The 23,024-nt window shown below is 33.1% G+C and overlaps 1 protein-coding gene across 6 annotated transcripts in view; it reads left to right on the forward strand.

Annotated features, from left to right (window-relative positions):
- The window catches only part of USP15 (ubiquitin specific peptidase 15), a 117,582-nt gene that overhangs the window by 57,236 nt on the left and 37,322 nt on the right, over window positions 1-23,024 (forward strand). For 3 of the 6 annotated variants that reach the window (XR_008300300.1, XM_027071360.2, XM_015079518.3), the window contains exons 7-8: window positions 10,670-10,756; window positions 17,231-17,375. Coding sequence is in view for 5 of the 6 variants with exons in the window: in XM_027071360.2 (XP_026927161.1) it covers window positions 10,670-10,756; window positions 17,231-17,375 (232 nt within the window). In the remaining variant the exon portion in view is untranslated. Of the gene's footprint in view, window positions 1-10,669; window positions 10,757-16,844; window positions 17,005-17,230; window positions 17,376-21,599; window positions 22,916-23,024 lie in introns of those variants that run through there. The other 3 variants (XM_027071361.2, XM_027071358.2, XM_015079519.3) reach the window with 3 other exon arrangements.

Raw genomic sequence — 23,024 nt, forward strand, 5'->3', positions numbered from 1 at the left:
TATTTTGTTCCTATTTTGTTCTCCTTCAGTAAGAGACATACAGTGACTTTTTCCAAGACTCTAAGTTGAGATAATGGAACAGCCAAACAAAACTGCCTAGTATGCAGTTAAAGATCAGGAACCAAAGCTTGGAGAGTAATAACTGCAGGTGCAGAGTTCTATTCCTGGAAGTGAGAAATATAAGCATATATGAATTATCTAATAAAAAATGTAAAGAACTAAATACTGAATTTTAAAGGATGTCCCTAAGAAACGATATAAAACAAAAAGATCAAATAGAGTAATCCTGAACATTTAGGAAAACTGGGAACATATTATATCGAAGAGAACAAGGGGAAACACTTTCAGAAGATAGCGAATGGTCAGCATTGCTAAGTGATGCAGAGACTGGGGAGAGGGATGGGGAACAAAAGAGATTCTGTGTATTTGACAAGTGGAAACAGTATGTTGGGAATGAGAGATAGATGATAGGGAAAGAGGAATTGAATAGTCAGAAAATGGAACAGCTGGTATAGATCAAATCACTCACCGTGAAATGTACTGACAGAAGAAAGATAACTAAGAGGGTAAATTGGTTGGAAAGGCAGGGTTCCAAGAGAAACTATATATAAATCTTTTTGTTATTTGAATATATACATCTTTCTTAGGTATTTGTCACCTAAAGATAGGCATCATATGATGTTAGAATGAAGTTCCTGTGTGCTGCTGGTTATCAATAAGCAGCTTTTTTCTGGTTATTTTAGATGTCCAAATTCTAAATTCTTTTTGGAAATGCTTGTGCCTACACATAAATACACTCCTCATAACTGTACTTTGAGGTTTCTCATTTTAATAAAACACCTATTAAGACCTTGAGTGTATATATATACACTCCTTTGACATGCTGAAAATGCACATGGACTAAATAAATATTTCCTTCCTCTGAACATTTTACCAGCTTCCTGTTCTGGAAAAATAATATATAATCTAGTACCAATACCATGTCTCCCAAGTTTTGCCAAACAGCATGGTCACAGTCAAGTTTATGTTAACTAGTGTCCAGATATTTATTTATTTATTTAAATTTTTAAAAGTTTTATTTATTTATTTTGAGAGAGAGACAGCATGAGTAAGGGAGGGGTAGATAGAGGGAGAGAATCCCCTCCATGCTGCCAGGGCAGAGCTTGGCATGAGGCTCGAACTCAGGAACCCCAAGATCATGACCTGAACAGAAATTTAAGAGTCCATCGTTCACCCAACTGAGCTACCTGGGCGCCCCCTAGTGTGCGGTTATTTAAAAGCCATTAATTGAAGTTACAAAATTTAGTATATTTCATGCATAAAGAATAAGTTTACAGTTGTCGTATAGATGCTTAATATTCACAGGTACTCACAAATAATTATTGGATATATTCTTTTTTGTCCCCTGGTTTGTTCCAAAAAAGATTTGAGCAATTTATGGTAACATGTATAAGTCAATGTTAACTATTTGAATGGATACAGAAATCACTCAAATGTAAACTAAACTTCGTCACAGTAAGGTGAAGCCAGAGGAGAAGTTAGCTGGCGGGAGCAAGTAAGGGCTTTTGAAGTTATCAAAATTGATCTGCAAATATATGGACTTGATTTGGGTCCCGATTCAAACTAACCAACTGGGGAGAAAAAAGTGAACATGAACTGACTGTTAAATTGGGACTGGCACTGGTATCGTATCTCTTGTGGGTTAGGGATCTATACTATAAATTTTTGTTTGTTTTAAGTTTGTATTTAAATTACAGTTAGTTATCATATAGTGTAATATTAGCTTCAGGAGTAGAATTTAGAGATTGATCACTTACATAGAACACCCAGTGTTCATCTCAACAAGTGCCCTCCTTGATATCCATCACTCCCCACCTCTCCAGCAACCCTCGGTTTGTTCTCTATAGTTCTGTGTAGTTAAGAGTTTGTTTTATGGTTTGCCTCTCTTTTTTTCTCCTTATGTTCATCTGTTTTGTTTCTTAAATTCCACACATGAGTGAAATCATATAGTATTTGTCTTTCTGTGACTTTCTTTTTTTCGCATAAAACACTCTAGCTCCATTCATGTTGTTAGAAATGGCATGCTTTTGTTCTTCTTTATTGCTGAGTAATATTCCATTATATATATACAGGTGAAATTATAAATGTCTGGAATTTGCTTTAAAATAGTCCAGCAAAAACATGGGGAAAGGAGGCTGAGAGGATACAGATAAAAATGGCAGAATATTAATTTTTGAAGCTGAGATCTGATACTGGGCACATGAGGACTTGCATATATTTGGAAGTTTCTATAATAAGTTGAAAAAATGGGTTGCAGTTTTGGTACTGGGATTCATAATGACTAAAGGAAAGTAACTGTAATTTTATTTTTAAGTGGAATGTTTTATGTTGTAAGTACCATTGGTAGTCAAAATAAGGAACAAAAATAAAGTTATGAGAACCAATTTATACATAAATTCCCTTAAACTTTCTTCCATTTATCTTTAAATATCTAATACCCTGCCTGTCATAGGAGAGGCACACAGCAAATGCTTGTTGAACTGAATTAATCTGTATCTTGCAACAGTAAAAGTGTTTAATTTTTAGAGAGATTTAAACTTTTCTTTTTCTCCAAGAACTTATCTTTAGAAATGGGGAGGGGTGCCTGGGTGGCTCAGTTGGGTTAAGCAGCCGACTTCAGCTCAGGTCATGATCTCATGAATCATGAGTTTGAGCCCCACGTCGAGCTCTCTGCTGACAGCTTGGAGCCTGGAGCCTGCTTCGGATTCTGTGTCTGCCTCTCTCTCTGCCCCTCCCCTGCTGATGCTCTATCCCTCAAAAATAAATAAACACTAAAAAAGAAATTAAATGGGGAAAGTTTAAAATTGGTCTTGTTTTTCTTAATAAGATAATTTTTGTTTTACAATGTTAGATTTTACAACATGGGGTTCTTTTATGTCAGATTTGAAAATAACTATAAAATCTTTCATTGTTTTGCCATGTCAGCGTTCAAACTTAACATCTCCATATTTTGGTTGCTCAAAATGGTTTTTTAAATTACATGGTTTTCATGTAATTTAATTATTAAGTTAGTTTATCAAGAATATTCAGGTAATTTATCGAGTTGTAGTTTTCTGTTGAAGGAAGAAGTTCAACTTAGCCTTGAATTGCATGCTTTTAGTTGAAACTCCAGTTTGAAGTAGGGCAGTTCAGATACTATGTTTGTCAGGCATGAAGTTTGAATTTCTGTCTTTGTGAAATAATTTCAGTTAAATTGATGTTTTACTGTTTTCTGTCTTGTTTAAGACTTGGATCCCTATTTTATATTATACCTAGCCCAAATTAGCCACAGTTAGTTTAACACTAGGTTACTGGCTTAGTATGTAATCTATGAGTGATATTCTAAGCGCTTTTTTTCTCTCTCTGTTCTCCTTAAAAATCCACTAGAGCAGGGTTGCTGAGGAATGGTGTAATTTCTAAATTACTTCAAACAAATAGATCTCAAGAGCTCTGGTTATAATCCACAGACTGGCTAGTCAACCCCTAAATTAACTCCACAAATGTTAGCTAGATTGGGCTATGTATAATTTATGTCAGAAGCTGGAATCAGAATAAATAAGCGATCTGTTAACATTTATCAGTAATGTCTATAATGGCATTTTAAAAGTCTTGATATACTTTAGCTTTACCTGTGGACCACATCTATCCTTCTCTTTCTTCTGATCATTATGCTTTTTAAGAGCAATCTCTCTACCAATGCTATTTATCCCAAATAGAGCATATCCCAATGCTTCCTAGACCTTGCTTTTTCTTTCACTATCTCCTCCCTTCTACATATGTATAAATGTCTACCATACTACCACACATATAGTAGACACTCAGTTAACAGTAATTCATTCTTATTTTTTTAATTTATTTGTTTAAATTCAATCTAGTTAGGGGTTCCTAGGTGGCTCAGTCAGTTAAGCATCCAACTTCAGCTCAGGTCACGATCTCACAGTTGGGGAGTTCGAGATTCACATCAGGTTCTGTGCTGATAGCTAAGAGCCTAGAGCCTACTTCAGATTCTGTGTCTCCCTTTTTCTCTGCCCCTCCCCTACTCATACTCCCTCTCTCAAAAATAAACAAACATTAAAAAAAATTTTTTTAATTCAAGTTAACATACAGTGTAGTATTGGTTTTAGGAGTAGACGTGCTCATCCCCAACAAGTGCCTTTCTTAATGCCCATCACCTATTTAGCCCATCCCCCCACAAACACCCCTCTAGCAAACCTCAGTTCTCTGTATTTAAGAGTCTCTTATGGTTCACCTCCCTGTTTTTATCTTATACTCCCTTCCTTATAAGTTCGTCTGTTTTGTTTCTTAAAATCCACATATGAGTGAAATCATATGATATTTCTTTCTCTCACTGACTTATTTCACTTAGCATAATAGACTATTGCCATCACATTGTTGCAAATAACGATTTCATTCTTTTTGATCACCAAGTAATATTCCATTACACACACACACACACACACACACACACACACACACACACACACACACATCTTCTTTATCCATTTGTCAGTCGGTGGACATTTGGGCTCTTTCCATAATTTGGCTGTGGTTGAGAGTGCTGCTGTAAACATTAGGGCACATGTGCCCTTTCGAATCAGCATTTTTGTAACCTTTGGATAAATACCTAGTAGTGCAATTGCTGGGTTGTAGGGTAGCTCTCTTTTTAATTTTTTTATTTTTTTTTTACGTTTATTTATTTTTGAGAGATAGAGTGAGACGAAGTGAGAGTAGGGGTGGGGAAGAGAGAGAGGGAGACACAGAATGCGAAGTAGGCTCCAGGCTCTGAGCTGTCAGTACAGAGTCCGATGCAGAGCTCGAACCCACAAACCGTGAGATCATGACCTGAGCCGAAGTGGGATGCTTAACTGACTGAGCCACCCAGGCGCTCTCTTTTTTTAATTTTTTGAGGACTCTCCATACTGTTTTCCAAAGTGGCTGCACCAGTTGCAGTCCATCAACAGTGCAAAAGGGTTCCCCTTTCTCTGAATCCTCACCAACATCTGTTGTTTCTTGAGTTGTTCATTTTAGCTATTTTGACAGGTATGAGGTGGTATCTCATTGTGGTTTTGATTTGTATTTCCCTGATGATGAGTGATGTTGAGCATCTTTTCATGTGTCTGTTAGCCATCTGGATGTCTTCTTTGGGAAAGTGTCTGTTCATGTCTTTTGCCCATTTCTGAACTGGAGTATTTGTTTTGGTGGTGTTGAGTTTGATAAGTTCTTTATGGATTTTATATATTAACCCTTTATCTTATGCGTCATTTGCAAATATCTTCCATTCTGTCAGTTACTTTTTAGTTTCGTTGATTGTTTCCTCCGCTGTGCAGAAGTTTTTTTCTTGATGAAGTCCCAATAGTTCATTTTTGCTTTTATTTCCCTTGCCTCTGCAGACATGTATAGTAAGAAGTAACAGTAATTCATTCTTTTCTTTCTTTTCCAGTGTCATCTTCCCCCCAGCCTATAAATATAAATCTATCCTTTCTTTAAAAATAAAAATAAAAACAAAAACCGTAAACTTACTCCAAATACCATTCATTATTTTTTTTTTCCTTTGTTGGTCAACTTTAAAAAACTAGTACTTACAGGGTGCCTGGGTGGTTCAGTCAGTTAAGCATCCAACTTCAGCTCCAGTCACAATCTCATGGTCTGTGAGTTTGAGCCCCACGTCGGGCTCTGTGCTGACAGCTCAGAGCCTGGAGCCTGCTTCTGATTCTGTGTCTTCCTCTTTCTCTCTGCCCCTCCCCTGCTCATGCTGTCTCTCTGTCTTTCCTCTCAAAATAAACATTAAAAAAATTTTTTTTTTAATTTTTTTTTTTAACGTTTATTTATTTTTGAGACAGACAGAGACAGAGCATGAATGGGGGAGGGTCAGAGAGAGAGGGAGACACAGAATCCGAAGCAGGCTCCAGGCTCCGAGCTGTCAGCACAGAGCGCGACGCGGGGCTCAAACTCACAGACCGTGAGCTCGTGACCTGAGCCGAAGTCGGACGCTTAACCGACTGAGCCACCCAGGCACCCCTAAAAAAAACTTTTTTAAAGGTAGTACTTAATTATTCCTTGCCACTCATTTAAGAGTGTAACAAAGTTCTCATTTGACTTTTTCTCATTTTGTTTCATCTTATTTGATCTTTCTGTAATACTTCTTTTTGTTAACTATCTCCTAAAGAAATTCTCTTAATTTGAGTCTATGATTCAAGACTGTTTTCACTTTCTCTAACCAATTCTCTGGCTGGCTGGTGCTCTTCCTTTCCATAACTGCCATGTTTGCTTGTGTGGGTTGTGTACTGCACAGTTTTTGGGCATTTTCCACATTGTAATCTCTCTGTGAAAGGACCTCCTTGGAATTGTGCAATGTACAGCTTGTCTATATGCAGCAGCTCTGCTCACAACTTCAGTGCATTGATACTTCACAAATTTCCATCAGATGACCCCCTCCTTTCATACTATAATAGATTCTCAAAATCAGTGGATAGACTACGCTAATTCTGTCCCTCAGCTCAAACCCACACAAACATCCCATTCTGTATTTCTAGCCTAGAACTCTCTTCTGAATTCCAGACTTTTTCTAAATGTGGTATAGGTTTCACCATATAAGATTCACCTACAATCTTTTTTACCCCACCTTCTCCCATTCCCTCAACCTAATCTATATCCATGTCCTGTATTCCCTACTTCAGGTACCATCTCAGAGCCATCTTGAATTCCTCCTTCACCTTCAATCTTTTCATCTAATTAGTTAGCAGTCTTGCACATTCTACCTCCTAAATCAGATATTTTGATCTTAATACCCCTTTACATTCTTAAAAATTATTAAGGACCCAAAGAACTTCTTTTATATGGGTTAGAAATAAAAAATAAATTTTTAAATGTTTATTTAAAAATAATAATACTAAACTAGTGTATCTTTATATAAGTAATATTTTTATGAAAAATAACTTTCAAAACAAAAAAATTATACTGAGAAGAGTGGAATTGTTTTACATTTTTGCAAATTTATTTAATATCTGACTGAATAGAGGACAACTAAATTCTATGTGCTTCTGCATTCAGTTTATTGTGATACATTGTTTGGGTTGAAGTACATAGAGAATACTGAGCCTCACACGGATAGGTAGAACAGAGAGAAATATTTCAAATAATTGCTACCACATCTGAACTCAACCAGTGGTAGTTTAATGATCAAAGTTTAATCGCAGTGTGGAATCTGAAACTGAAATCTTATCAATGAACTTTTTATATTGTTATTTTAAAAATCTATCATGTGTAGGGGCGCCTGGGTGGCTCAGTCAAGCATCTGAGGCTCAGGTGATGATGTCACAATTCATGAGATCAAGCCCTACATTTGACTCTGTGCTGACATTGTGGAGCCTGTTTAGGATTTTCTCTCTCTCTGTCTCTCTCTCTCTCTCTCTCTCTGTCCCCCTTTCCCCCCATCCCTCCCCTGCTTATGATCTCTCTCTCTCTCTCCTCTCTCCTCTCTCTCTAAATAAATACATAAACTTAAGAAATATCTATCATGTGTAACTTGATGTAGTTGGAAAATACTAATTGAGTTATGCAGACAGTCCAAATTAATGACATATTTCATTCTACAATATTTTTAAATCACATTTGTTAAAACATTACCAATCTTACAAGTAGTGGGAAGCTGTCAAGCCTCATGGTGGCAAAGTCAAGTTTTATAAAATTCTGTTTTTTATATGATCACTTGAATGTTATCACTGGCAACAAATACTTTGTTTTCCTTGAAGTGATAGGCTCCCTTCATTTATTTTTGAGAAGATGTTCTACCATATAGCCTTTTATGTGAAAGAATGTTGCTGTGAAAAGGGTTGCTAGTTCTGCTTGAAATTCAAATAATTATGCAAGTCTTTTTCTTCATGACAACCATGTTACTTCAGTATAGAACCTTTGTGCTTTCTGCAAACTTTCCAGTTGGTCGCATAATAGTAAAAAGAAGTGTATTTAAGGGTCAAGATTTAATAAAATCAGTATTTTCTATTTTTTCAACATGGATATTCTTAAGTGAAAATGACCATTTTCTACTGCAAGGGGCAGTGAAGAATACAATGACTATAATTTGGTGCTGCTGCCTTAACTCATGCTAAGGTGTCAGCAGTTTCACCACCATTGTTTTTGTGCTATCATTGCAAATATCCACCCGTGAAAAAGGTCAAATAACACTTAAATAGCACCTTGAAGTTATTATGAAAATAGTTTTGACTTCATAGATGTACAGTCTGAAAGAATTGTGCGACCCTCTAAGGGTCCATTGAGAACCACTTCCTAAACATCCAAGACATGTTGCCCTTGCCCATTCAATAGTCTTAGCCCCATCCTTTATTAATTTTATTAATCACCTCTGGTTTCCTAAATGATCTCTTAGTCTTCTTTCTTTTTCTCATGAATTAGCTATCTAAAATACAAATCTGATTGTGTAGATACACATTCTTCCAAACTTTTAACGTGCCCAGCATAATGAAATAAAATAAATTCCTTCATAGAATATAAAAGTCTTTTATTATCATGCCTACCTTATTAACTTCTGTTCCTGTCACTACCTGCTTCCTGTTCTTTAAGCCAAACTGAATTTATTGATACTTCCCTAAGCACATCATGGTTTCTACAGTCCCATACATTTGCATGTGCTGTTCTTTCTACTGGAGGACTCTCACGTCCAGTTTCTACCTTTCCCTCCAACTCTGCACATCATTTTGAATCACTTCATTTTACTACCCACAAAATTTTATATTTGTTATAATTTTGAAATTTGTTATAATTTTGACTTGCACTATGTTATAGTTACTTTGCTTATGTGTCTTTTTCTCCCATTAGATTGTGAGCTATTTGAGGTCAAGAACTGTCTCTCCTTGTATTCCTAGTATTTTCCAAGAGCAAGGCTTATAGTAGTCACTTAATAAATGTTTTGAGTGTTTCAGTGAATTTCATAGAAACTTCTAATATTATCCTTGGATAGAGTTGCTAATGAATAATAAAAAAGGGGAGAGATGGGCAGAAAAAGGAAAAAAATATATGTGCCTCAGCCACTTTATTGGATACAGTAATGAATCTTTATTTTCAAAAATTTTATTGCAAGTAAAATTTAAGAGAACATTTCAGTTTATTTCTGTGTTTCTGAAAAATTGAAGTGAATTAAACTAAAATGCAGTAAATGGATCACATTTTGAAAAATTAACTTCCTTTAATTCATTATAACTCAATCTCTAATAAACTCGGGGGTTTTTTTACTTCGCTAATTTAGCATTCTTAACATGAAAGCAAAAATGCCAGGATACTTCTATATTTCTATTAATATTTAAAAAATAGTACCTTAAAATATTAAATAACATTTTAGATGTGTTCTCTCTTTTATGTTAAAACTTGGCTGATTGTCTTTTATGTTTTTAACTTAAGCACGGTAAAATAATATCTTGTAAGATCTTTTGTCAGAAAGGCTTCTAAATAGAAGTCTCACTTAATGTAATCTACCTATATACAACCTGTATCAACAAAAAGAAGCACCTTTAAAATAAGAAAAAAATCTTTACCAAGATTTCATAATATACAAAACCTCAAAAGATAAATAAAATTTTTGTGTGTAAGACATTTTTTTGCCCAAAATTTATTCTCCAAAATATGTTGCAAGTATATAGATTAGGTGAAATCCAAATCACCTAAAATTTATAGACTTCAAACAGATTCTGTAGATATACTTTCCTGCCCATTGACCATTTCATTGTTCATTAGCACCTAAGGAAATAAAATAATTTTTTAAAACTACTCACTTTGGACCTCACTAATTTAGAATTTATGATGACTGAGATGCTGAACTGAAAGTTAGCTTTTTACAGCTCATAGACTAGATGTTACCTCATAAAATAAAATTATTAACAAAATTACAAGGGAAATTAAATCTTTAAGAAAGTAATCATTCCTATGTAATGGATTTGTAATTATAAGTTATGCCTTTAAAGCATATTGGTTGATTAAAAGCCATTAGTAATTGAGATTTTTCCAAAAAGATTCTGAATTAATGAGGTGTGTAATATATAGTCAGATGTATGTCCTTTCAGTTTTTGCAGAGATAACTTTGGCCAAAAATTACTTCTTGGGATTTAGTTTTGAATTATTTTATGCTATTCTGTCCCTATTGCCTTAGATGTTAAAGAATTGTTAAATTCTCAGATATCTGTATCATTGTTGTGTATAATTAGAATGCCATGGTACCCACTGGGACCCAAATTGGATTGCTTTTATGTGCTTCCTTTAAAAAACTGATATTTTAGTTCTACTCATTTAATGAAATTATTGATTGTAAAATATTAAAAATGGTTACTTGAACTCAGAAATGGGTGTACTGAGTCAGTAGATATATAGGAATAATAAATATCAAGTTGTATATTTAATTTGGTAAATTTTTTTTGAAAATAGTTCCCTTTTGTACCATTATTTTTTATATGAAAGAGTACATAGGAAATAGAAAAACAAAGGATATACAGTGATTTTGCTCATGAATCTGTTTTCCAGCATTCATTTACTACATACATTGTCATCTGTCTTTTCTTTATTTCATAATTAATTTCAAAATTCAGCATTTTTTATCTAATTTAACATTTTCATATTTTTAAAGGTCCCCAGGTGCATCCAATTTTTCAGCTTTACCAAAGATCTCTCCTTCATCTCTGTCAAATAATTATAACAACATCAACAACAGAAAGTAAGCACTGAATCTTAAAAACTCTTTGTTTAATCGATCGCCCTATTGTGGTTGCAAAAAATCTCTTGTATCTAAAATTTAGGATAAAGTCTTAATGCATTAAAATTGATTTTTTTTTTAAATTACGGATTACTTCTTCTAGGAGTAACTTTACAAGAAAGAAAGCACAGTTATAAACTTCTTTAATACATACACTATAGTAATTCACAAAAAGAAATAAAGTACTTTCAGAATTTTACATTTTAAACGCTAATTATTGAAATTTATATAGAAGTCTGTTAGAACTCGATTTTTTAGGAAGAGTGTAAATTTCAGATGTCACTGACCTACAATATGTAGTATTTTTTAAAAGTGTGTATCAGTGATTCTCACCTGGAAAGCATACACAGATTTTCACGTTCATCAACAGGCAATCACTTTTTCTTTAAAAAGCTTAGAGAAACAATTCCTTTGCCCCATCATGAATAATATTCACAATCTTGGAATTTGTAAGAGTTGCGTGAAAGTGTGTGTTGTATGGCCATAAGAAAAAAGGTTAAAAATCACTTGGACTGCACTATAACATCTGACATGAGTGTATTACCTTGAAAACTGGCTTGGTTTCTGTTTTCTAGAAAAGGATAAAAAGAAACCTTTTATTGTTTGTGGCTCAGTCAAATTAGGGGAAAACCTTTAATCTAGACAATTTTATCCTTGTTTTATTTTTTTGAATATATACATTACATTGTCGTTTATTTTTTAGGTTGACTGTATTTATGTAGTTAAATATTTGCATTGTTTGGCCAGTTCATAAAGGGCATCTGGTTTCCCAAAGAATTAATTTGAAAAGAATAAGGCTATTTGTGAAATAATATTTAAAATAACATCATTAAATGAATTTACAGGTTAAATTCATTTGACCTTAGAATTCATATTTAAGGTGGGGAGAGGGCTTGACAAAAAGATTTTAATGTACATCTAGATTATAAATGTGTAAGAATACCCAAAGTAATTTTGGAAAGGAAAATGAGAAAGGATTAACCCTACTAAATAATGACAACCTGTTATAAAGATATAAAGTTCCAAGCAGCATAGTAGTGACCCAAGAATAACATCTACAAATCAATGAAATAGAAAAGACAGTCCAGAAACAGCCCTTTATACATAAAAGAATTTAATGTGATCAGAAAACATTGTAGACTAATGGGGAATGGGCAGATTATCCAGGAAATGTTGTTTGGAAAATTGGATCACGATTGAGAATTTCTTTGTAAAACTTTATATTAAATTGACTTAAATTGTTAGGCATATAAAAAATGAAAGGCAAATAAATGGCAAAAATACTTGCTACAAATAGCAGAGGATAAATATTCTTAATATATCAAAGCTGTAAAGATCAGTGAGAAATTTTCTAAGATAAGTAGAAAACTGGACAATGATGCAGCTGGCAATAAAAGGAAAATAATTAAAATATATAAACATTTAGAGGTGCCTGGGTGGCTCAGTTGGTTGAGCGTCCGATTTGAGCTCAGTTCGTCTCACTGCTGGGAGTCCGACCCCCACATGCGGCTCTGTGCTGACAGCTCAGAAGAGCCTGGAGCCTGCTTCAGATTCTGTGTCTCCCTCTCTCTCTGCCCATCCCCTGCTCATTCTCATTCATTCTCTCCCTCTCTCTCTCTCTCTCTCAAAAATCAATAGACATTAAATAAGATAAAGTAAAATGTATAAACATTTAAATATTCAAATTCACAACTGACTAGAAATGTGCAAATTAAAACCATAAAAAACTCCATCCACTTCTTTCCATCTCAGTCTCACTGGGAAACATTAAGTAATTATACTTATTCTTGCAAGGAGTGGTTGGAGTATCAAGATTTAAAACATTCATCCCCTTTAGTAGTTTATAAAAAGACACGTACCATAGTGTAATAATATTACATTGTATTGTAATAGTGAAATATCAAAGACTCTATGAATATCCAGTATTGCAGTTTAGTATGCTCTTTTCTGTTTAAAAATGTATGTCCACAGGCAAAAAAGTGAAAGGGAATACCCTTATAATCTGGTTTGTATTATTTTATATGGTATCTTTTAATTAAATTCATCAAAGTAATTTTTTCATAGGAGATAAAGTACTTCTTGTATTTCTACCAATTGGAGATGCTCACAGATTTACTGTAAAAGAAGCAGTTCCAGGTATAATGTGTTTATAGTTATTCTTTGGAGAGACTTTTAACATTGTATGTAGACTGTATTGAGCATAGACTGTATTTTGACCTTTTGACTGGAGTCGTCTTATTAGTATATGTGGTCTGGTGAGTCTCTGTTTTTGTCTTATCTCCCTCCTGTAGTAAAAATATGATGTTACAATCGGATCTTAAAACCTCTAACTGCAGAAGATACTGAGAGGAATTGGAGGATTTTCTTAAGTTTAAAATATGATTAACTAATGATTCTCCTCACATGGATAGATTATATTTTTAGGTATTTATAGTTGTTTAATTTAGACACTAAAATAGTCCTTCATATTAGGAAATTTTTATAGAAAATAGCTAATGAGTTACCACCACGCTTAAAAGTCAAGTTTACTTTTCTTAGGTGGAACAAAATTTATAAAATGGAAAAAAATGTTTTACATTAATTTGACTTAGTATTTTGATTATTTTAAATTAATATTTGAATTTAAATTAATATCGTCATAATTATCTAAATTATTTCACATATAATTTCTTTCCATTCAGCTTGTAGAAATAAGTAGCAGCTTAAGGCTTCATATGGAAATAGCATGCTTCATTTAATTAAAAGTATGTAAAAAGGGTAATGACATTTTTTAGATAAATTGCATTTTTGAAACTTCAAGTATGTGGAGATATTCTACAAGAACAAAGTATGTATGAAAATCAGTAGTTATGACTTACAAGTTTATATGAAACTATCTACAGTTTGAAGATTTGAATTAAATGGATACATTACTAAGATAAAATTTTTCACTACCAGAAATAAGGATACTGGTCATAAAGATAGTAACAAAGTATACTTGGAACTATTTCATATAAATTTAATAAAGCTTTTACTAAAGACTAATATTATGAAGAATCAGTTCACCCTGATGTAGTAATTTTGCCTGATCGTACATAGAGTATTTGGTTGTGCCTCGATTATAATTTAAGTACATTTTTAATAATGCACCAGTTTCTTGCTGTTCACTGCATTTTTCTGTCTTGCTGCATTTGCCTTGATAGAATACTGCCTTTAAAAAAATCTTTTTAATGTGTGTGTTGTCCCAACTCGTGGCATTCCACATCAGAACACATTTCTATTTTTATGTTAATTCATTTAAAGCTCTTTTATTTGAAATGGAAATGACTCCCTGTAAGAGATTAAACTGTGAAAAAGAACTTGATTTTGCAGACTGCCAGAGCTAGCCAGCCATATGGCTCTTATTACAAGTTACTTCTGGAAAGCATCATTCATTAACTGCAAAATAGGTATCATTGTACTTATGAGGATTAAATTATAGATTTTTAATGCTCATAATGTCAAGTGTAAATGCTAATTGAAAAGTCAGTCTTAAATTTGTATAGATAGAGCTCACTTTTACCAAAAAACAACTTACTTTTTTCAGTGTCTTCATTTAGGGTGATAAATTTATAATACAGAATTTATATAGTATAGTAAGTACTAAAATTCCCATTAAGATTACAGGCATATTTATTTTTGCAAAATAGCATAGCCTTAGAGGATAAGGATTAGTTTACAATCTCTAGGAAAAAAATAGTCATGAAAGATAACAGAGGCTATCTTTAGGCCTAGGTTTCCAGGACTTTGTTGAAGTGTTTAAGAACTGCTAGTTTTGGTATTTTCTATGACTTTAATATTTGATTCACAAAGCACATAACATGTGGATTATAACTGGCTAATCTATATAATATTAACATATTTTAAATTTATCACTTTTCATTACTATCATTGAGCATCTAGACTGTTACAGTTTTTGAGCAAGAATTATACTTATCCTGTCACTTAGTCTAAAATGTAGATATCCTTTAAGGATTCAAATTTTAAATGACAAAACAAAAGGGGTGCCTGGGTGGCTCAGTGGTTAAGCATCCGACTTCAGCTCAGGTCATGATCCCCTGGTTTGTGGGTTCAAGCCCAGCATCGGGCTCTGTGCTGACAGCTCAGAGCCTGGAGCCTGCTTTGGATTCTCTCTCTCTCTCTCTCTCTCTCTCTCTCTCTCTCTCTCTCTCTCTGCCCCTCTCTGCCCCTCTCTGCCCCTCTCTGCCCCTCTCCTTCTCACACTCTGTCTCTCTCTCCCTCTCTCCCTCTCTCTCGCTCTCTCAGAAGTAAACGTTAAAAAAAGTTTTTTTTAAGACAAAACCAAAAAATTGTTCTGCAAGTAAGTTTTTTGTTCATTTCTCAGTAAATAAAAATCCCTATCCTAGCAAATTCCATCCTGTTGCCACTACGAAGAGGAGAGCTTCCAGCATCCATTCAGGTTACTTGTGGGCAGAGATAGATATCTGAATATATACTTAAGGAAGATGTATGTAAATGTGTTTTTAGTCTTTTCGTGTGTGTGTGTGTGTGTGTGTGTGTGTGTGTGTGTGTGAGTGTGTGTGTGTGTGTGTATGCACGCACGCACGCCTAAGCATGAGCATGCATTTGAGCATACTTTCCCTATATACTCTGCTCAAATTCTATTATAGTTTTATATCTGGAACATGTAGAATGTATAGAAAATATAGACCTTTCATTTTTGTATGTAGAGACCTTGATTTTTAGCACAACTTATAGGACTAACAGAAAAACAGAATTTAGCTTCTTGTTACATGTCCTTGAAGAAGTTAGATTTGATAATCCAATCACCAGTTACTGACTGAAGAATTGCTAATAGGTGTCTTGTACTTTATTAGTTATTGGGCACATAAAATATGAATCATAAGGCTAGTGATCTGACAAAACCAAAAGATGCTTGTTTTTTGTTTTATACTTTTTTTTAGTTTAAAACAAGTAAATATAGTTATAAGTCTAGAAATTCTGAATTTGAATTAATCAAGGTTTCATTTCTTTGGGCCCTCTTTTTTTTTTTTTTAATCTTAGGATATATTGCTTTTTTGAGTCTTGGAGTTGGTCTTTTTATTTGGTGGGGGGGGGATATGCTCTTAAAAATGCAAAAGTATTAGTTGGTTAGCATCGTATGTTTAGTTTTTGGTTGAGGTACTTTTGTTTAAACTGTTTAGCTTGTTGGGGTGTGTGTGTGTGTGTGTGTTTGTGTGTGTGTCTTTACTAAACGGTTTGTTAAAACAGGTAGTAGTATAGTTCACTTAAAGTGTTATAATAGAAAAGTGAGAATATAGAAGCTACAATAGAAAGTATTTGAAATCTTAAGTAAAAATTATTTTTAAAAAAGAATACCAGGAATAAAGTGTAGCCAATTGGGATTGTCAGGTTTACTGATTCATCATGTTTATTTGTAACACTGTATTCTTTTATTTGAATCATCATTTGCTTTTAGCAATGACCTTGATTCTCATTCAGGTTTGTTCTAATGAATAAAAAAAATTATGGTTGAAAGTATGCTTTTGAATAATAATCTAAAGTGTCCATTGTAAATATTTTATAAAATAACCTATTAAAAATTAAGGAAGAATCCATCCTTTTCCACAGAATTATTTTTTATTACATGTAAAAAGAAAGAGGACAATTTAACTTATTGATTGACTTTCCTTAGTTCTTTCTAAAATTACCCTGGTTCCCTAACGTTGAAGATGACTTTGGCTCTTTGTTTTTAAGATTAATATTTATTCTACTGATAGTCCAAATTATCCTAAGGTTATATTCATCTAGTTGAATAAACTACATTATTCTAACAAGCCAGAAGAAAGAAAAGGCAAATAATACTGGAATGTTCTTGCGTAGAATCATTTCATTTTGCAGCCTTGATCAGCCCAGGCTTTTTTCTGCATTTGAATACTAGATTTTGCTGGTCTAGCACAGAAACTATAAATAGAATCTTCAGTGCATCAGACCAGTGATGTCACAGAGGCCTTGGAAATCTCTTCTCTCACCTGTAACTAAAGCACAACTCCTGTTTCTACTGTTCTCATTCAATTACAGTAGCAGGATGTAAAAGGGACATAAATGAGATGATTTATTGCTGTGGGTGGTGTTTAAAATCTGAATGTTTTAAATTTGATGGAGCAATGAAGAATGGAGCAAGCTGTGGAGCTGCTCCGGCTAATCAAGGGTAGAAAGATATAACAGTGGTTTGTATTGGTTGGTGTGGCATAGTGTGCAGTGATTTTGTTGATGGGATGTATCTTGATTAGAGGGGTTCTTTTGATTTAGATTTATATCTTTAAAAGTACCTGAGTTAATTTTTTTTATAAAGAATTTAATGACTGACCACCTATCTCAAGTTTAAAGTACTGTGTTCATATAACTATATTATAATCAGCTGCATTATGAAAAATATTCTTTGTTTTCTTCCAGTGTGAAAAATTCAAATTATTGTCTCCCATCATATACTGCTTATAAGAACTATGATTATTCAGAACCTGGCAGAAACAATGAACAGCCAGGCCTCTGCGGCCTAAGTAACTTGGGGAATACGTGTTTCATGAACTCAGCTATTCAGGTAGGTCCTTTCCAAAGTGAAACTCATGTGTTTCATGGAAATCAGCAATAAAAGAAGAGTAGACTTTTACATATCAAAACATAAGTATTATATATGTTTTGAAAGTTTCTGTTTTCATGGAAGATTTAAGCATGTATATTTGATTCACTCATTCTAGTACTAGTATCATTATCATGTTCCTCAATTAGGTGGCATATGACTGATTACCACATGGTGGAAGATTAACTATCACTTCATGCAAAAATATAATTTCAAACAGAAAACCTGGACTTAAAAAAAAAGAAAGAAAGAAAAACACCACATGAGATCTCTCCTTTACATATTCAGTAGAAATTTCATGTGTTTTTTGGACATCTGTGGGAATGTTAGAGAATGAATCTTTTATGGTCACCAGTCCTCTAACTCTAAATAAATTTATTTTTAAATCTTTTTTTTAAACTTAATATGAAATTAAGATTTTTTTTAATGAGAAAATTCTATGAACCTCCTTTTGCATACATATTTTAACAAATCACTTTCCCTTAAAGATCTTTTAATTTGGGGATATAATTGATCACTGCCCCTTTTTTCCCTTTGTCTCTCCATGGAACTCCCCTTTTCTTCCTGCTCTGTCTATATCCTCTTCCAACTTGTTAAATATTTATGTCTTTGATCGACTTTGAAGTAATGACAATAATCTATATATTTTTTAATATCTCACTGTTTATAAAATTAGAGCTGGTTGTTTCATTCCCCTTTGATAGAATTCTGTATTTCAAAAAGCCCAAAATAATGGTATACTATTGTTGATATTTCAATTTTAACCTTTTTTTTTTTTCTTTTGGTCCTTTGTTTTGGGGTGTTTTTTGTTTTTGTTTTGCAAATTCTGAAATTTTATTTTTAAATATGAATTTTTTGTTCTCTATTCATATTTTAATAGTAAATCTCCTATGCCCACGTGTCATCCTACAAAGATATAGATTACATATAGAGTATGGATTAATTAAGGGCATTATTACAATTCTTTTTCACTAAGAATAGTATACGACTCTTAACCACCCAAATTTCTAAATAAATCCTTTTGTACTTTGGCATTAATCAATTTGTCTCCTAAATTAACCATTGCCTTTGCAGCATTCTTGGAAAATTAGAACTTAATTGTCATAATTCTCTAGATCAGGAATTGGAAATCTTTTAGAAATGCATAGGGGACATAAATATGCTTAATTTCTGATTTCTTGGTTTAGAGTTGAGCCACTCAGGAAATAGCCTTTCTGTTCAAGCATATACTGTGTAAGGTTAATAAACTCTTCCTAAACCCTCTTTGAGGAGTAATATTACTTATACTTTAATGTGAATTTTTTTATTCAAAATTATTTTTCTGGGATCCTTGCAATTTTTTAAAACATTTACCTTTATTTTTCTGGGAGAGGAGAATGGGAACATCATCTGAGAACAAGTCAAAACATATTATTATCCTGACAGCTATTTAGATAAAGTGTGTGGGTGCTGAGCTTGCAGAGACAGGAACAGGCCAGACAGGTTCTCATTTTATTTGGGTATCTGTTGGACTACTCTACCTGACCTCTGAACATCATCTTTAATACCATCTCTGGAAAATGTTTTATATAAATGGTGGTTTCATCAGTACCAGAAAACCCTGTTCTTGTGTCACCGGGTCATAATTTTTGTATAACTCCTATCCTTGCACTGCCAAAATTATTTTGGTTCTAGACACTTGATGAAAACTTGAGAAATTTTTTTTGTTTTCTTTTTAATCTAGTGTAGAAAACCAATCCTGATGCTTTCTCATAAGGATTAAGAAAATAATTTTAACACTATAGGCACTAAAAAATTTGAGTCTCTCAGAAGAGAACGAGTTCATGTTCATGCTAATCATTCAGAGAAAGCTCTGGCTTTCATTCAAACTGAGTTCCTTTGAAGGGATTATTACATTCTAATTACCTCTGCCTTTGATATAGTCTTTAGTGTTTTGTTTCCAGATGGTTATAATTTCTCAAAAATGAGTATTAAAATTAAATCTTCTAATCACTTATGTTGAGCTAGATTTGGCATTTGTTGAACTTTCTTGTATATGTTTAAGGTATCAGAAACTTCTATTAGTTTTTGCCTCACTTTAAAGCAGTGTTATTACAATAAGTTGGTAGGTCTATTGCTGACCGTCTCTTAATGTTATATCGCCTTCACATGTTTCATTTCAGTTGAAATTAGATTCATGAGGGTGAGGTTTGTTAGGGTGATAGTTTGTTACTTTCTTGTACTAGTCATAAAATAAGAAAAACTTTTGATGAAAACTTAAGGGATTTAAAATTTTTAAGCAGTGGATATTATTTCATGTCTGTGTCTTGGCTGGAAATTGTATTTTCTCTAAAATAAAAATCTCTACATCAGTTTGGGTAAGAGAAAAAGATGAGTTTTTATTTTTGCTACTTTTGACTTTTAATCTAAATCCACAGTTAGAAAAGCTAGTACTAGTTTCATTTTCTTAAAGCTTTTGTGATTTTTGATGGGTTAGATGTCCACTCTCAACCTGAAAACTCACCATTAAAGGGAATACAAAATGTTGGTAGCCTTTATCCCTGTTTCATGAACACGTATGTAAGTTGTTAGGTCTACAGATGAAAGGGGTAAAAGATAACTAATAGAGTAGATTTTTTTAAATATTTTTTTTAGATACTATTTCCTCAATTATCCTTTTTTTCCAGTTTTCTTGTAATACCTGTGAAGTTGAAGACAATTCATGAGCTTCAGAAATACTCCAATATTTCTCCTGATAATTTGAATTTCAGTGTAACTTCTTATATTTACCAATTCTAAAAAATGCATAGACATTTTAGTATCTCAGGCAGTATAATTACTGATATATTTTAAAAAATGTGAGTGGAAAGCATACCTTTTTTTTTTTTCTATGTGAGAATGGATTATGCTTATTAAGCTATCAGTAGCCTTGAGGTAATGAAATCTTTTGGTTTCTTATTAAAAACTAAGTGGCACCAATCTTACTATGAATTTAATATTATTAGTGTTATTTAATTATACTGGTATTCAAGATTTTGTCTGATGTAATGGTATGAATGAATATTAAATTTTTTTGATGAGAGTAGTACTGCCATATAGTTCTAATTTCTTAAGTTAATATTTATTGAATATCAAACATGTGAGATACTTTTGGACATAAATCCTGACCTCATGAAGATTATAGTCTAGATAATTTGATTTTCACACTTTCTGTATTTCATTATGAAAATCTTTTTTTTTTTAATTATTACTATGAAAAGTTTAATTCTATCCTCTTTTTAAACAGATGCAGTGAAGTTGTTTTGGGTAAAGGATGTGGAGTCCCATCTGCTTTCTCTTACTTTCTTTTCTTAATGGCCCCAGAAGCATTTTCATGGGATTCTAAGACTCTAAGGAACAGTCTAAAAACTATATTATAGCAAGAAAAAAAGAAAAGAACACATTAAAAACTAATAATATAGATTAGGAGCACAGACTATAGAGTTACACTGTCTGGATTGAAAATATGTCTCTCCTATTTATTAGCTGTGTTGCCCTGTTTACATTATTTCCACAACTCATTTTTCTCATGAGGAAAATAATAGTACCTGTATCTTAGGAATTTCATGAGGATTAAATGAGTTGAATATAAAGCTCTTAGAATAGTGACTGGCACATCATAAATGAGTAGGCATTAGGTTAATATTTTATCTTCTTTTTTCTTTCTTTCTTTCAGTAAGCAGAGTGACTCTGGAAGAAAGTCTACCTTCAATAACCCCTGTATTTATTCCCCTTTCCTACAAGTCTTATTCCACTTGGGTTGAACCTAGTGAATGAAGAAAGAATTAATTATATTTTTAAATTATTTTTCACTCAGTATTATTGAAATAATGGTATTTATCATCTGCTCCATTTCTGAACTGTGTTTAACTCTCCCTACACAAGGAATATAATAATGAAGAACTCTTTGTGCATATTTAGTCTTCAGAGAGCTCAAAATTCTTGAGATCAGGTTATCCCTGGCCTCAGCCTCCTCAGTAGTTATGATTGTAGGCATATACCACCATGTCCCAGTGGTACAAATAAGTTAGCAAAATAGTTTTCTAATGTCCTAAATCTTTGAGAGAATGTTTAGTTATAAAAGTTTGCATTATTGGAGGTAATTTTAATTAGCATCAGTTGAGTAGATTCAGGAGCACTCCAACCCTTGTCTTTTTCATTGTCAAGGCCTAGGAAGCTCATGATTGGCTTCCTGGAAGAAGCAACTCTTCAGATGGATTTGAAGCAGGGAAGTGATATGGTCTTTTCCACTGGAGGGCAGCATGGCATAAGATGGTTGTTTTCAAACTCTTTACTTGGAAGTAATAGGGCTCCTTACTGTAGGAAGTCATTGAAAAAAAAATAATCGAGGGTCTGTTCTGTCATATAGTGTAAAATCAGTTGTGATTCCAAGCATTTTTAAAGTCAACTTTTTTATTATTATTATTATCTGTTGGATTAGGAAAAAATCTATTCAATAAATTCAGAAGAATGTTAAATAGAAAGCTTAAAGTTTATTTTTCAAATAAACAGAATGAGTAATACACAGAAATAACTTTTTTTTAAGAAACTAAAATCCTATAATACTGTGAAACAGTGGAAAAGATATTACTGAAGGTATTATTTTTGTGTTGTAGTACTTTATAGCTTTGCATATGATGAAGTATGATGCTGTTCTTCTCTCACCCTGAGACATTCTTTTTGCATTAATTGGAACACCAATTCTTAGAAGCCCGGTTTAACATGAAGCTAATTTTGTTTAGCCAAATTTATAGTTAAATAAATGAAATGGTTTTCATCAAAAAAAGAATCATTTAACCCCTGAGACATAAGAATTTAAAAAAAACAGTTGAGGATCTTGAGGAAATGACTTCTTCTAATAAACAGAGAATATAGCTAAAAATTCAAATATTTTTTCGTAGGGAAGATTTTTAAAAAATGATAAATGGCATACAATATTATGTTAGTTTCATGTGTACTACATAATGATTTGATATTTTTATATGTTACAAAATAATCGTCTGTCACCATGCAAAGTTATTACAAAATTATTAACTGTATGCTGTACTTGACATATCTAATCCAGGAAATTAAAATCAGTTATTTGAGTTCCTCCCATATTATGTGTCAAAAATTACATGGCACTATCATCAAAAATATGTTGAATCATCTATCAAATGGCAGCTCACTTGGGTCTTCTTTCCATTTTGATGTAAAATGGAAATGACCTTACTTATATTAGAACCATTCACTTTCTCAACACAGATACCAATGTTTTTACTTTTCTCTTTGTTTGAGCTAGGGTAAGAGAGAAGTCACCCCTTCTTTCAGAAAGAGAAAGGGGGATGCACCGGGTGGCTCAGTCAGTTAAGTGTCTGACTCTTGATTACAGTTCAGGTCATGATGTCACGGTTCGTGAGTTTGAGTTCCCGCTGTTAGCACAGAGCCTGCTTGGAATTCTCTCGCTCAGCCCCTCCCCTGTTTGCACGTTCTCTCTCTCTCTCTCTCAAAATAAATAAACTTGGGGAAAAAAAAGACAAGGGGGTGGAAAAGGAAAACCTGATTTGTCAGGCATTTTATTTGGGGGAAGAATGTATATAGCATAGTTCTGTA

The sequence above is a fragment of the Acinonyx jubatus genome, chromosome B4, assembly GCF_027475565.1.
Source record: "Acinonyx jubatus isolate Ajub_Pintada_27869175 chromosome B4, VMU_Ajub_asm_v1.0, whole genome shotgun sequence".
Lineage (NCBI taxonomy): Eukaryota > Metazoa > Chordata > Mammalia > Carnivora > Felidae > Acinonyx > Acinonyx jubatus.